This window comes from Rhineura floridana, chromosome 7, assembly GCF_030035675.1.
Source record: "Rhineura floridana isolate rRhiFlo1 chromosome 7, rRhiFlo1.hap2, whole genome shotgun sequence".
Taxonomy (NCBI): domain Eukaryota; kingdom Metazoa; phylum Chordata; class Lepidosauria; order Squamata; family Rhineuridae; genus Rhineura; species Rhineura floridana.
In genome coordinates, this window is record NC_084486.1 from 147,280,788 (window position 1) to 147,294,717 (window position 13,930).

Genomic DNA, 13,930 nt, shown 5'->3' on the forward strand with positions numbered 1-13,930 from the left:
TGCTCTGTGGATCAGGAAAGACTATAAGGCCAGGCACCAGGTGTTTATTCCAGGCTTAACCAATCTGGAGTCTTTGTGCTATCTGCCAACATGAAAGGGGCTGATGCTAACAGACCCTTCCTGCATCTGAAGGGGTCTGTGAGGCCCGAAACCATGCAGTCCATAGAACCTCAGACCCCCGAGGCTCCTCCTTCAAGCTCTGCAGTGCTCTTGCATGTGTGTGAAAAGTTGTTGCCGTGGAGGTATTTCTTTGCACATAGTTAAACTGTAGAACTCACTACCACAAGGTGTGGTGGCAGCCACTAGCTTGAAAAGGGGGATTAGACAAATATGTGAAGGTATAATGGCTATCGATGGCTACTAGTCATGATGACTATCTGGGGGGAGTGGTGTGGTGCTCCTGGCCAGCATTGGGGCTCCTCAGAGGTATCTGGTTGGCCACTGTGAACACAAGATGCTACAATGGGCCTCTGGTCTGATCCCACGGGGCTCTTCTTACATTCTTAGCAAATGGAAGAGAGACTTTTTAAAATAATAATTAGCATCTGGCCAATGTACCTTATCTTTTTAAAATTTGCATTCAAGTGCGTGGGGGGAGGAGGCAGAATGCAGAGAGCCCTTTTAAGAACCTTGTGTGAAAACAGCCTCAGAAATGGAGAAATGGAACTCTTGAGTGCCCTTGTCTCTGCGTTCCTCCCTCGGTCACCATGACAGGACTCTCCAAGCACTGATTTCTGAGTGGATGCTAATTAGTAATTACCCAGTTTGCAAGCCCTTGCGAGTAGCCGGGAGTGAAGGGCTGGGAACTGGTAACTTTATAATGTTTGAGGAGGGCGAGAAGGAGAAGCAAGTTGCCTCCAAGCACAAGGCGAGCTGGCTACGGAATCCAACTGAATGGAATACAGCTGTGCCGCTTGGGGTTCACAGTGTGGTTCAGTCCCTGACAATCTCCAATTAAATGGTCCGGAAGATCCCGGGAGGGGGGCGGTCTTTATCTCGCCCCCCTTCATAGGACCCCCAGCTGCCAATCATCAGAAATCATAATAATATCAGGTGACTGAGAAGTGCTTGGGAGTCTCGCCCACCTGTCAAAAGTTGACGCAAAGGCTAGGCTAGGGGAGGTGTCTGTTTCAGCAGTGTGTTCCCTGAAGGAAACTTGCTGGCAAAGCAGCACTCGGCAGGATTGCACCCTGCCTGTCAGTCGATGCCATCCAGTGATGTCAGCTGTTTAACAGGTGGGTGTGGTTTGGGGGAAATGGCCCTGTGGACCAAATTGGATCCCCCGGTGGGCTAAGATCCGCCCACATGCTGGAGGTTCCCCACCCCTGAAGTAGATGATGGGAGTCACCTCTGCTGCCAGTTAGAGTAAACTTTACTACTATAAGGCTACCACCCTGACAGTCCATTTAATGCAGGAATGGGGAACCTTTTGCCCTCCCGATGATGTCGGACTCCAACTCCCATCAGCCCCGTCAGGTCAAGGATGCTGGGAGTTGTAGTCCATGTGCTGCAGGGGCAAGACTGTGCTGGGACCATCAAGGTGCAAGTTTTTCCACCTGCCTTGCCCCACCCCTCTGCCTGGACCATATCAGGAGGAGCTGCAGACTGAGAGGTGCTGCGGCTGGGATGAGACTGTGCTGGGACCATCAAGGGGCAAGTTTTTCCACCTGCCTTGCCCCCTCACCTCTGCTCTCAGTGACATTTTTCTGGGGACTGTCCCTTACCAGGAAGATAAATGCTTTTGGATAGCTGTTGATGCTTTTTGGAAATGCTGTAATTTTGTTAGTTTGATTTTTTGCAAATTGTATTGTTTTTATTTGTATTTTGTATTTGTGTTTTTTATTTGTGTGTAAAGCCGCCTTGGGGGCCTTTTTGGCCAAAAGGCGGCCTAGAAATAAAACAACATAACATGTGGAGAGCCACAAGTTCCCTATTCCTGATTTAACAGGACGTGGGCTTTTGTGTGGACATCCAAAGAATGACAGGTTATGAGCTGTTAAAAGAGGGTATTTCAGTTTTAGGGTGGCCACCAAAAGTGGCTATGGAGCATTTGGACATCCAGGTTCCTAACACGTACGCACACGCGCATGCACTAACATATACCCCTCTGGCAACTGTGGCACATTTTACTCCTCCTGCTGCTGCTTGACTGACAGCTGGCCAAGTTGCCTGCTTTGGTATCCCTCCTCTGCCGGCACCATGTTAACCAGCCATCCGCTTTCCCCCTTATCACGCCTGTGACATTCATACTTTCAGATAGCTATTTAGCACTCTCTAAATGGGGCCTCATCTTGCCAGGTGCTGAGCACTTCCTGAAAGCAGCAGTTGAAGGGAGACCTTTCCTCCCTCCCTCCTTCCACCCCTCTCAGGAAGAGTGACAAGGACTCGACACCACTCTGGATGGAGCCCCTTTTGCAGCATGATTAGTCCTTTGAAGCCGGAGAATATGGAGAGGAAACCATCTCTCCACAATTATCAGCATCCAGGGCTCTTGAATGGCAGCTCCCTGCTGCTGAGAGCCAGTGCATCTTTGCATTCTCTGAGGTACAAGTTGAAGATGAGAAAATAGACTCTTGTAGGTTCGTTTTTGCTTGTTCTTGTAACCGCATCTTTCTGCCTTCTCTCCATGCCCATTTAGCATCCTGTTCCTCTGGCTTTGGGCATGCCTCTTCTTTAAAATAAATAAAATTTTCAAAGTATTTTTTAATGCTCCTGTGCATGTACAGAGTGTGTTCTCCTCCAGCACTGAACAGCTGTGCCCTGTCCCCACAAACACACAAATAAGGCTCAGAGAGTCCCATACGACTGTGAGCCCCAACATCTCTGTCCTTCTGCATAAACTTTTAACATCTCCCTTGACACGGTCCAAACTTTATTTTGAAATCCCGTGGGAAGAGTCCACACACTGTGGCTCCTGTCCCAGCCGCTTAATGGCTTCCAAAACTGTTGAGTTGTGGGAGATGGGCCACGCTGCAGCAGCTGCCACGTGGCCACAGGTAACGTCAGAATGGGTCCCAAGATATTACGAGAGTGACGTGGGACGTACCCATATGGAAATGGCTGCTCCGGCCATCCGCGGCTCCTTTGCGAGAGATTCAGCTTACCAAGTTTTCCAGGAAGCGCTTACAGCTCTGGTTTTATTTATCTGGGTGCTTGCATGATGTTTGGTTTCTGCCATAGTTTCAGCTTTTCCATTTTATTGCTTTTAAAAATTAATGTCCTGCCCTTTGGCCACAGTGATGAAATGCAGAAAAATCACAAACGGGACTAAAAAAAAAAAACCCAACAAATTCAAAAGGACTTGAAGAATAAAAATGTTCTTGGCTGGTGCCAAAAAAGACAGGAACGCCGGGCACCAGGTAAGCCTCCCCGGGGAGGGAATTCAGCAAGCAGAGCTGTGATTGAAAACAGCCACGCAGGGCTTTATAGATCGGAGTGAACACCTTAAATTGAGGCCAGCAGCACACAGGCAGCGAGTTCAGAACTTGAAGGGTTCGTGACACATGTTCCCACTTTGCAGCACCAGTGAGTAACCTGGACGTCATCCTTTGTACCAGCTGCAGTTTTCAGGCTGTATTTAAGGGCAGTCCCATGTAGAGCATATTGCAGTAGTCTTAACAAGAGGTTACCAGAGCATGTAGTATTGGAGCTAGGCTATCCCAGTCCGTGCTGGCTGGGATTCATGGGAATTGTAGTCCAAAACACCTGGAAGGCACAAGGCTGGCGAAGGTTGCCATATACAGACTGAGAACCCTTGATCAAAGTCACAGAGGTTGTGTGTGTGTGTGTACCTTCTATTTAACCTCTCTGGCACTTCTTGTGTACGCTGCCTGGCTGCTGTCCCATGAGGGGGTGAATATCCGTGCACTTCAGAGAGGCTGTCATGTGTGTTCTGGCCTGTTGCCAGGCCCCCAGAGAGACTCGCGTTTTATACACATCGATTACACACTTAACCACAATTGCATTTTTTTTTTAATCCCTCGCCTTTTCTTCTTCTCTGAGCCACAGCAAAAGAAGCACATTCCCCCCTTCTCTGAATCTTCTGGCCACCTGCATCTTTCCCCCTTGCACTCTTTGTCGTTCTGCTGGTTCGGTTAGAGAAGACTGGCTGAGGGAGGGAGTCGGGGTGATTAACATTCTGGGGCTTTTTTAAATCTTCCTAAGCAATATAGATAAGACAGCAGGGTTAGATGAGAACAATTTAATTAAGTCGAATAAAGATGGCCCTTAACCGGCTCTCTGGCCAGCCAGTCGCGCGCTCTGCCAAGCATGCCAGCATGCCGTGAAGTGGGGACCTGTCTTGGCGTCGTGCAGAGTACCCTGATCGCTGCCCCCTCCTCTGTGAGGGGAGATTGATAGCCCCCTTAGGCTTCTTCTTCTTCTCTCTCTCCCGCCCCCTCCCCCAAAATAGCTGAAATTAAAAAAACAAAACTGGAATTAAAACCAATCACACACTTTTTAAGGGATCTGGTCAGTGCCAGGAATACCTACCGCTCTTGCGGGGACTGCCTGCAGCACGCCGTCTTTATTGCTGAGTGAGATTTGAGGCCCCGTGTCCCAGAGGAGAGATAAACAAACAGCTTTTAGAGACTAAGGTTTTCTTTTGTCTTTGTTACATTTAGTTGTTGTTGTTTAAAAATTGTCTTTATATTCTGTCCTGCCACAGAGCACTAGACTCAGGCTATAATATTATTCCAAAGACTGTGTGGGGGCGTTTGGCTGATTAATGGTGAAATGCACAGAAAGCTTTAAGACCGAGCAGGGATTTGAACCCAGGCCTCTTCAGCCTGGAATTCGTAACTACTTAATACATAACATTTTCATGCATACCGATCAATAGAAATTGTGAGCATTTTTAGTGCCCTTACAATGAATGATAGGTACTTCGATCCCATGGGGGGGATCCTATCAAAGGAGCTGTGTGAGTAAAACATAAATTGCAATTATATGTGTGGGGGTTGGGGGATCATTTTAGTACTAGGCAGAGGGTTGTTGTTTGGCGTTTAGTTTGAAAATTTATTGCAACCCCCATTGTCCCTTTAGAATAGGACAGATTCAATATCTAGATGCATAAATGGCCACTTTTTTCCTTAGTTTCTGCTTAACAAATCTTTGTGGAACAGCTTGAGCCATCGTAAGTCAGCCCAAGAATCTCACATGTAAAAGAGACCAGCTCTGAAAGAACACCCCCCCTTTTCTTTAATAAGAGAATGGATCACTGTCTTCCTCAAAAGTTTTGTCAAAATATGTTGAGTATGGTGTTTTGTTCTGTTTTCTACTTAATGAATTTTCTTCCTTGTGTCTCTCTCTTTGCTTTCTCTTCCACATCTACACCAAATCATCTAACCACTAGGTATGTTGCCTTTCATGTTTGTCGACAGTTATCACCTCTTTTTTCTTACTGACACAGGCGCTGTACTTTTGAAATGGCACTTGACAGGCAGAAGTTAAGGGAGAGAATTTGCAGTGATGGGAGAAATTTTTGCCTGTTGCATTTCTGTTGTGTTTTAGTGGATGGAGAATCTCGGCTTGGCTCATTTCCTTAAATTAACTGATTTCATTAGTCTTCTTGTTCCACGTGTCATTAAATCAAAAAAAGTATGTTTTGCAAGACTTTCCTGGCTGGAGCAGTTCTCTAGCCCACTTTTCTGCTTCCAACAAAGGTCAGCCAGATACTTCTGGCAAATTACCAAGGGAGCCTGCTTGCAACCCCTGTTAAATGCAGATGCTATTTTTAAACCATCTGCACAAAAGCATTCTTGCAGTATGGTTCCAGTTGCCACTTCCCCCCTCCCCCTCCACAACGGTGGCTCTGTACCTGCTACCATTGTGTGACAGGCAGAAATTCAACAGATGTAATGTTTCCTGTCACTGCATCCTTATTCTGGGGTTATCCACATCTGCTGAATTTCTGTGTTGAAAATAGCATGTATCCCATGTGTGTGCGTACAACAAAGATTGATATGCGGAAGCACCTTCTGTGCAGGAAATTCCATACATGTGCAATTTGTCATGCATAAACTTTGGAATCCGTGAAGCAGCCTAGAGAAAGTGATCTAAGAACTCTTCTTTTGTTTCTTATCTACTCAAGCATTTTGTGGTTGGAGATGAATGCTTTGTACTTTCTTAATGGCTCCTTTGGGGCAAAAGTAATTGTATTGCATGTTCATTTCCTTTAAATGTTGTTAACCAGCCGTGAGCCTTCTGGGACAGGGCAGGTTGCAACCCAAATAAGATGGATTTCCTGTAACTCTGGCTCCATTTCCATCCCAAGGCTTCCTTGGTTGTTAGTGCAATGTGGCCAGTTCAGCCCCTTGGACAGCCCCTTTAAAAGTTCAGATTGAAACCCAGAGCAGCTTCCACTGCCCCACTGACATGGAGCCACCATCTGCCACTGACAGAATGGCAAACCCCAAGGCAGGGGTGAGGAACCTGTGGTCCCCTAGGTGTTGCTGGACTCTAACTCCCATCAGACCCGGCCAGCATAGCCAACAGTCAGGGGTGGTTGAATGTCCAGAGAGCTACAGATTTCCCCAGTTCCTAAGGGGATCTGTGTCTCCTAATGCAACTCCTCTTCTCCTTCTGCAGACCCACATTCCATTATTTCACCTGGCACACCTGTGTGCTGGGCATCGCGGGCTGTGTCGTCATGGTGTTCCTCATCAGCCCCATCTACGCCTCGGCCAGCGTGGCCTTTATGGTGGTCCTCCTCGTGGCCCTCCATTACCTGTCGCCCAGCAGCAGCTGGGGCTACATCAGCCAGGCTCTCATCTTCCACCAGGTAAGGAGGAACCCCGTACGTCAGGGATGGGGAGCCTCACGCCCGGTGGCCAAATGTGGCCTTTCAGGTCTCTCCGTTCTGCTCTTGGGATTCTGCTCAGGCCACACCCCTCCCTCCAGGCCACACCTTTCACCAGCCCTGCCTTCCTGAAATGCTTTTGCCTGGCTGGAGTGAACTGCGATGACGCTTCTTGCTTGTCTCAGTGGAGAGGTTGTGTGTGTGTTTGTTTTTAAAAAAGGCCTCTCTGGCTTTTGTGTGGCTGGAGTGTAGGCTTCTATACAAAGGTAGAAGCCACATCCGTCGGTCCACTCTGGCCCCATCAGTCCCTGGCATGCAACCCCTGGATGGTGGCCTACAAACCGATGGAGACCTGAGGCCAAATAATGTTCCCTGCCCAAGGGGATGTCACAGGAGCTCAGGTGGAAACTTCTATTAACAGATGGGAACTTGCCACTGAGGTAGACGCCCTAGTTGCATTGAGATTGGTCCACTGTAACACACACTGTACGTACAGCCGCCTTTGAAGGATCTCCAGAAAGACGGATGGATCCAGAATGTGTCATTTATGGTCCTCGCAGGAGTGAGATGTGTGAGCGAAGCCCAATCATTTCAGAAAAGGTTCCCGTTGCTTCTCCAGGCTCAATTCAAAGTGCTAGTTATCTGCGATATATTTTGGAAAGTTGTTTGTCTGCGTCCTGTGCATTTGGACAGCTCTTACTATATTGTAACCAAATTTTGCATGATGGCTCCTGAGATGAAGGAGCAGGTTTTTGTCTATGTTTGGACACATTTGAATCAAGATGACAGACTGAACCGTTCAAAATTGCACTGATTTGGGGTTTTTTTTAGAATTCCCCAGCAACACCTGGTACAAGGCTGCCAGTTGCCTATAAAGCCCGTAATGGCTTGGGTCTAGGTTACCTGAAGGACTGCTTTCTCCTTCAGCATCTCTGCCAGCACCCTAAGATCTGATGGAGAGACCCCTCTTTGCATCCTAATGCAGGTGGATGCCAAATTGCTGGTCTGCACCTCAGTGGTAGGGCACATGCTTTGCATGGCAAAGATCCCAGGTTTAACTCCCCACCCTCTCCAGTTAAAAAAGGACCAGGCAGCAGTTGATGGGAAAGAACTGGGATTCCCTTTAGTTCTCATGTAACCCCTGTTTTCAGACAGCTGCATTGGTTGCCAGTTTCGTTTCTAGGCCTAACTCAAGGTGCTGGGTATTTCGGTTCACCTATTGGTTTGGGAAGTGTGAATTAGGGAGTTTCTCGTTAAAATGCAAACAAAATTGAATTTCTCCCTCATCCCTCCTTGTGGTTAGGGCCTCCCCGAGTCATTTCGCTCCCTGAGGCAAAGCACAAGATGGTGCCCACTTCCATGGCCCAGTTTGTTTCCGAGCTCAGTTCAAGGTGCTCATGTTAGTGTTTAAAGCCCTACAGGACTCAGGCCCCAAATATCTCAGAGACCGCTTCCTTCCCTACAGACCCTCTCAGGTGTGAAGATCAGCAGAGGGGGCATTTTGGGTAGTTCCACCACCCTCAGAAGTTTGGGGAATTGTGGCCCGGGAGAGGTTTTAGAATTCCTTCCCCACATAGGTCCGCCTGGCATGTTCACTGTACTTCCTCTGTGGCATGCTGTGATGGACCTCTTTACCCTGGCCTTTGACACTTGAGAGAGAGAGATTTTACGACCCACTCTAGTTGTGAAGACAATTTATTTTAATTGCTTTTAATATTGGATTTTAAACTGTTGTCACCTGCCCTGGGACCTGCTGGTGAAGGGACGGGTAATAAATTTAATAACAGCAACACCAACAGCTCCTTTGCTTGAGACACAACAACTCTGCCTGAGACCCTGGGAAGCCCTTGCCAGTCAGTGTGTAGACCAGGGGTAGCCAACGTGGTGCCCTCCAGATGCTGCTGGACTACTGCTCCCTTCATCCCAGACCATTGGCCATGCTGGCTGGGACTGCTGGAGGGCACCATGTTGGCTGCCGCTGATGTAGATTATATTGACCTAAGTAGACCAGCGGTCTGATGGTGTAAGGCAGTGTCTTGTGTGCGTCTTGCCTGGGATGCAGAGACTGCCTTCTCTGTGGCAGCACCCAGCTGTGGGATTCTTTTCCACAGAGCTTCCTCGACTGTTCTGATTCGGTAAACTTTCTTTTCGCTCAGCCGTCCCCAATCTCATGCCTTCCAGACATTTTGGACTACAACTCCCATCAGCCTGACTGAGGCTGATGGGAGTTCTAGTTCAAAACATCTGGCAGGAACCAGGTTGGGGATACCTGCTTTAGCCTATATAACTTTTTATGCAGGCTCTGATATTTTTAATTATCCACCCTGCTGTCTCTTTACTATTTATTGTTATCATTTATTAAATTTATATCCCACCCTTCCTCCTGAAGGAGCCCAAGTCAGCAAACACATTTACATTTTAACGACGACGACAAGCATTCTGCGAACAATTGAAAACATTCTAAAAACAGTTGCAGGTAAAAACACCCTTAAATCTAACGGTCTCCAGACTACCAGGAGCAGTCTCCTTCAGCCGTTAAATGCCTGGGTAAACAGAAATGTTTTCAAATTCCTTTCTTTGTGTTGGTTCTTCTACAGAATATGTAGGCATTTCCTTCTGTTTTACCTTGCTAGTTTCTGTATCTTTGATTTGGGTGCTACATGTCTGAGTGGAATGGCAGGATAAAAATGATCTTGAAGGGCTCAATAGATAGCAGCGCTCCCTCCCCAGGTGTGGTCCAGCAGGAACTCTGTTGACTTTCCTTTGCCTTCCCAAGCACTTTTTTCTAAAATCCATCCGCTGTACAATTCTGTTGTTCTTCCTTGCCCCTTTAGTGTGGAGCTCTCAGATTGTGAGTGCAGTGGTGGTAGCAGTGGCAGAAGACAGAGCAGGGAGGAGAGGGACTTGGGGACGGCACTTCTTTGCCCATCAGCCAATCCCATCCCTGGGATAAGTAAAGGCTAGTACTGTGCTAGAGAGGAGAGAAGGGGAGGTCCTGGATGACACATCAGTGACATTGGAAGTGACTGGCTGAGCTTCCTGAGATAATCCCAGAATATACGGAAGGGCTGTAGCTCAAGTGGTTAAGCACACACTTGGCATGCAAAAGGCCCCAGGTTCAATTCCCGGCACTTCCTGTTAGGGCTGGGAAAGATTTGCTGTCTTCAAACCCTGAAGAGTACTGCCAGCCAGGGTGGGCAATACTGAGCTACAGGGATCAGCGACCTGACTCGATACAGGGCAGCTTTCTATGAAGTTGTCTTGTGTGCAGTCTGGCTGTTTGTCCATCTAGCCTAGTATTGTCTGCTCTGACTGGCGGCAGCTCACCAGGATCTGAGGCAGAGCAAGTCCTTCCGTCACCTGCTCCCTGAGTCCAGGGTTTGCCCTTGTGGCCTTCTGCGTGCAAATCATGTGCTCTGCGCTGAGGTATGGTGCCACCCTGCAAATAGCCCCATTGTAAAATGCCTCAAGATAAATCCTGCCAGTTCTGCAGGATTTAGGCAGATCAGAACTCCATGTCACTAAGATCTAACAGAGTTTGGAAAGGAGGCTCCATGAGGCCTTCCTCAAGAACAGGAGCCGTGTGGCCCTCCAGGTGTGGTTGGATTTCAACTCCCATCATTCCTGACCATTGGCTGTGCTGCCTGGGGCTGGTGGGAGCTGGGGTCCAGCCACATCTGGAGAGCCACACAGGCTCCCCACCCTTGGCCTACCTACTCCAGCATTCTTTGCAAGATTCCCTGCACAAGGTAGACCACAGACACTGGCCACTGCTGCGTATCTTATCGTCATAGAATCATAGAATAGTAGAGTCGGAAGGGGCCTATAAGGCCATCAAGTCCAACCCCCTGCTCAATCTTATTTATTTACATTGACCAACCTTCATCAATAGGGCCCAAGGCAGGTTTACAAAAACTAAAATACAATATTAAAATGCACTCCAATCGCAAGAGTAGGGTGGGTTCTTGGTGGCTGCAGTAAAGCCAGGTTTGCAGTTTTTAGATAGGTAGCTTTTGAATGCTTTAATCAGTGTTGGGCAGTACCTGTGTTTTAATGGAGTTGTACACCATCCTGGGCTGCTACGAGAGGAAGGGGGAAAGGGCCGTGGCTCAGTGGTAGAGCACATGCCTTGCGTGCGGAAGATCTCAGGTTCAATCCCAGGCATCTCCAGGTAGGGCTGGAAACGTCCCTGGTTTGACCCTGGCCTGATCCAAAGAGCCACTGCCAGCCAGGCAGCTTCCAATGTCCCTACGATACAGAAATGTGTTGACCTATAAAGCCTTACACGGTGTGGGACCGCAATACCTTGTGGAACGCCTCTCCCGCTATGAACCTACCCGTTCACTTCATTCAGTATCTAAGGCCCTCCTCCGGGTACCAACTCACCAGGATGCCCGGAGGACTGTTACTAGATCTAGGGCCTTTTCTGTGGTGGCCCCCGAATTATGGAACAGCTTACCGGAGGAAATACGCCTGGCGCCTACGGTTCTTTCTTTTAGGCGCCAGGTTAAGACCTGGCTATACTCCCAGGCATTTTAATGTTTCATGCTTTATGTTTAATGTTTTTAGTTTAATGTGTTCCTTTGTTACTGATTTTATTCTATATTGTATTTTAATCTCATTTTGTACACCGCCCAGAGAGCTATTAGCTATGGGCGGTCTAGAAATGAAAATAAATAAATAAATAAATAAATAAAATTTTACGCTTTTTATTTTTTATTTTTAACTTGTTAGTATCACTCCCCCGTATATCTATGCATGTATGTATGTATATACAGGCATATTGTATTTTATGCATTTTAACCGTACTTCATGTATTTTAATTTACTGTAATGTTTTGTGTTTTTATTGTGTGTAGTTTTGTTATGTATGTGGGTGATTTTATTGTAAGCCTCCCTGAGTACCCTATTGTAGGGTAGAAGGGTGGGATAGAAATATTTTAAAGAAATAAATAAACATGCCCACAGAGCTGTGTGACTAGTTTAGGGCCGGGAGTTCTCCCTTTCCTGGGATTTCAGGGCAGGGACAGCAAGCCCCATACTTTTGCAAACCTAGGCTATCATTATTTCCAAAAGACAGAAGCAGGTGGCAGTGGAGGCTGGTGGCTCCGATGTCAGCGGGGCAGTGAATCTGCTTCAGGTTTTCGTCCAAACTTCGAAGGAGCTGTCCGAGGTGCTTTCAAAGTGGATTCCCTGCCCCACTGCCAGGTGGTCACTTTTTTTTTTTTTTAAGGAAAAATCCTGATTAATTTATCTGGCATAATAATAATATTTTAAACTTGCATCCACCCCCTTTGTCATTGAGCATTTGTGTATCGCTTTAATGGACGGCCTGTCCTTCCAGCTGGCGCCATCCTCATACGCTGCCCTTCCCTGGGATTCATTCCCAGCTCAGCGAGTTGGGCCCATTGCCCATCTCCAGCTTTTTAATTTTTGTGTCGTAAAACCAACACTTAAAAAAACCCTGTTAGCACGTAATGGAATATTCTTATTACCCAGCTGCTGTCTCGCTGTCCTGAGTAACCAGCCTCAAGCCTACAGTCATGCTGAAGCCAGGCTAGGGAATTATTTTTCATTTTTTAGAAGTTTCTGAACTCCTAAAACCATGAAAATTAGTACGGGAGATCTGGGCCTTCCAATTTGCAAAGTCTGTGTTTAGTTTTATTCCCCCTCCCCCCCAAAGCAAGCATATATCGCATCCAAAAAATTTGTATCCCCTCCTCCACAAAAAGCTTTCCTGTTAATGTTAAAAAGCATTTATGTAGTCTTTAGTGTGTCCAAAGAGCTTCAGGTACATTACCTCAGTTCAACAGCTAACTCTCTGACTGCATTGCTTGTGAATTGCTGCCTGGCCAGCCACCTGGTGCCATATGTGTGTGTTGGTGTCCTCCTCCCTTGCAAGGGGCAAAGCAGTTCTCGACCCTTTTCTGGGTGCATCAGTGGGATAGAATCCCTCTCCTTTTCTTGTTTTCTGCCTGGCACCTTCCCACTCCTAAAGCTAAAAAGGACCATAGAACAGTAAAGTTGGGAGGGGTCTGTAAGGCCATCAAGTCCAACCCCCTGCTCCATGCAGGAATCCAACTTAGAGCAACTTAAAGCATAAATGTTGAACAGGAGCTGCTGAAGACATCACAGCTATACTGCTGCATCCAGCGCATTGCTGGAATGCATCCACTTCTGGAGTGGAGCGTTCGCGACACCAGCAACCCATGCCGAGAACACAGAGGACTTATCACGATGCAAGGGCAATCTCAGGCAGCAGGTTTGGGGCACCATGGGGGGGGGGGGACAGGCAGATCTGCTATGGTGGTGCTCCTCTGTTAGTGGGGTAGGCAAGACCTAGTCCTTATTATTATGCACTGGTTGAGCATTTTATGTATTTTTGCATTGTCTTTGTTTTAAAATGTTCTGGTTTTAAATTGTTTTTATGCGTTGCATTTAGTTTTGTCAAGTTGTTTTCGTAGAATCACAGAACAGTAGAGTTGGAAGGGGCCTCTAAGGCCATCGAGGCCAACCCCCTGCTCCATGCAGGAATCCAACTTCAAGTATGCCCGACAGGTGGCTGTCCAGCTGCCCCTTGAATGCCTCCAGTGTTGGAGAGCCCACCACCTCCCAAGGTCATTGGTTCCATTGTTGTACCGCTCTAACAGTTAGGAAGTTTTTTCTGATACTCAGCCAAAATCTGGCTTTCTGCAACTCGAGCCCATTATTCCATGTCCGCTTTGAGACTTTTTATTTTATAAAGTGACTGATAAAAGAAAATCATCATAATTTGAGTTGTGGGGCGCCATCCGCTGGGTCGTTCTCCTGCACAGGCTCCACTGAAATGAACTGGAGTGGAGCAAGAGCGCGATAGTCTCAACGAGGCTTGCGCAGGGGAACATCCCAGCAGATGCTGCCTGTTATTGATTAGTGGGGGATGCCGTTTGAAATTTTTCTCTTGGGGGACAAAAATGGTCTGGCCCCCAAATGTTTCACTGCAAAAGCCCAGACTGGTTCTCTCTCTCTCTCCTCCCCCCCCCCCTTCCCAGATGGGGAAATGTTGTTAGCTGGGCTTGCAAATGCATCTGCAGACATCAGTCTGGCTTGAGATGTTTTGGCAGATCAGCGGCATAAAAGAGGCCCCAAAGCA

General features: G+C 47.5%; 1 protein-coding gene across 4 annotated transcripts in view; it reads left to right on the forward strand.

The window, feature by feature from the left end:
* The window catches only part of LOC133389587 (solute carrier family 12 member 9-like), a 122,723-nt gene that overhangs the window by 95,551 nt on the left and 13,242 nt on the right, over positions 1–13,930 (forward strand). For all 4 annotated transcript variants that reach the window (XM_061637531.1, XM_061637534.1, XM_061637530.1 and 1 more), the window contains one exon: positions 6,589–6,781. In XM_061637531.1, coding sequence (XP_061493515.1) covers positions 6,589–6,781 — 193 coding nt within the window. The remainder of the gene's footprint in view (positions 1–6,588; positions 6,782–13,930) is intronic.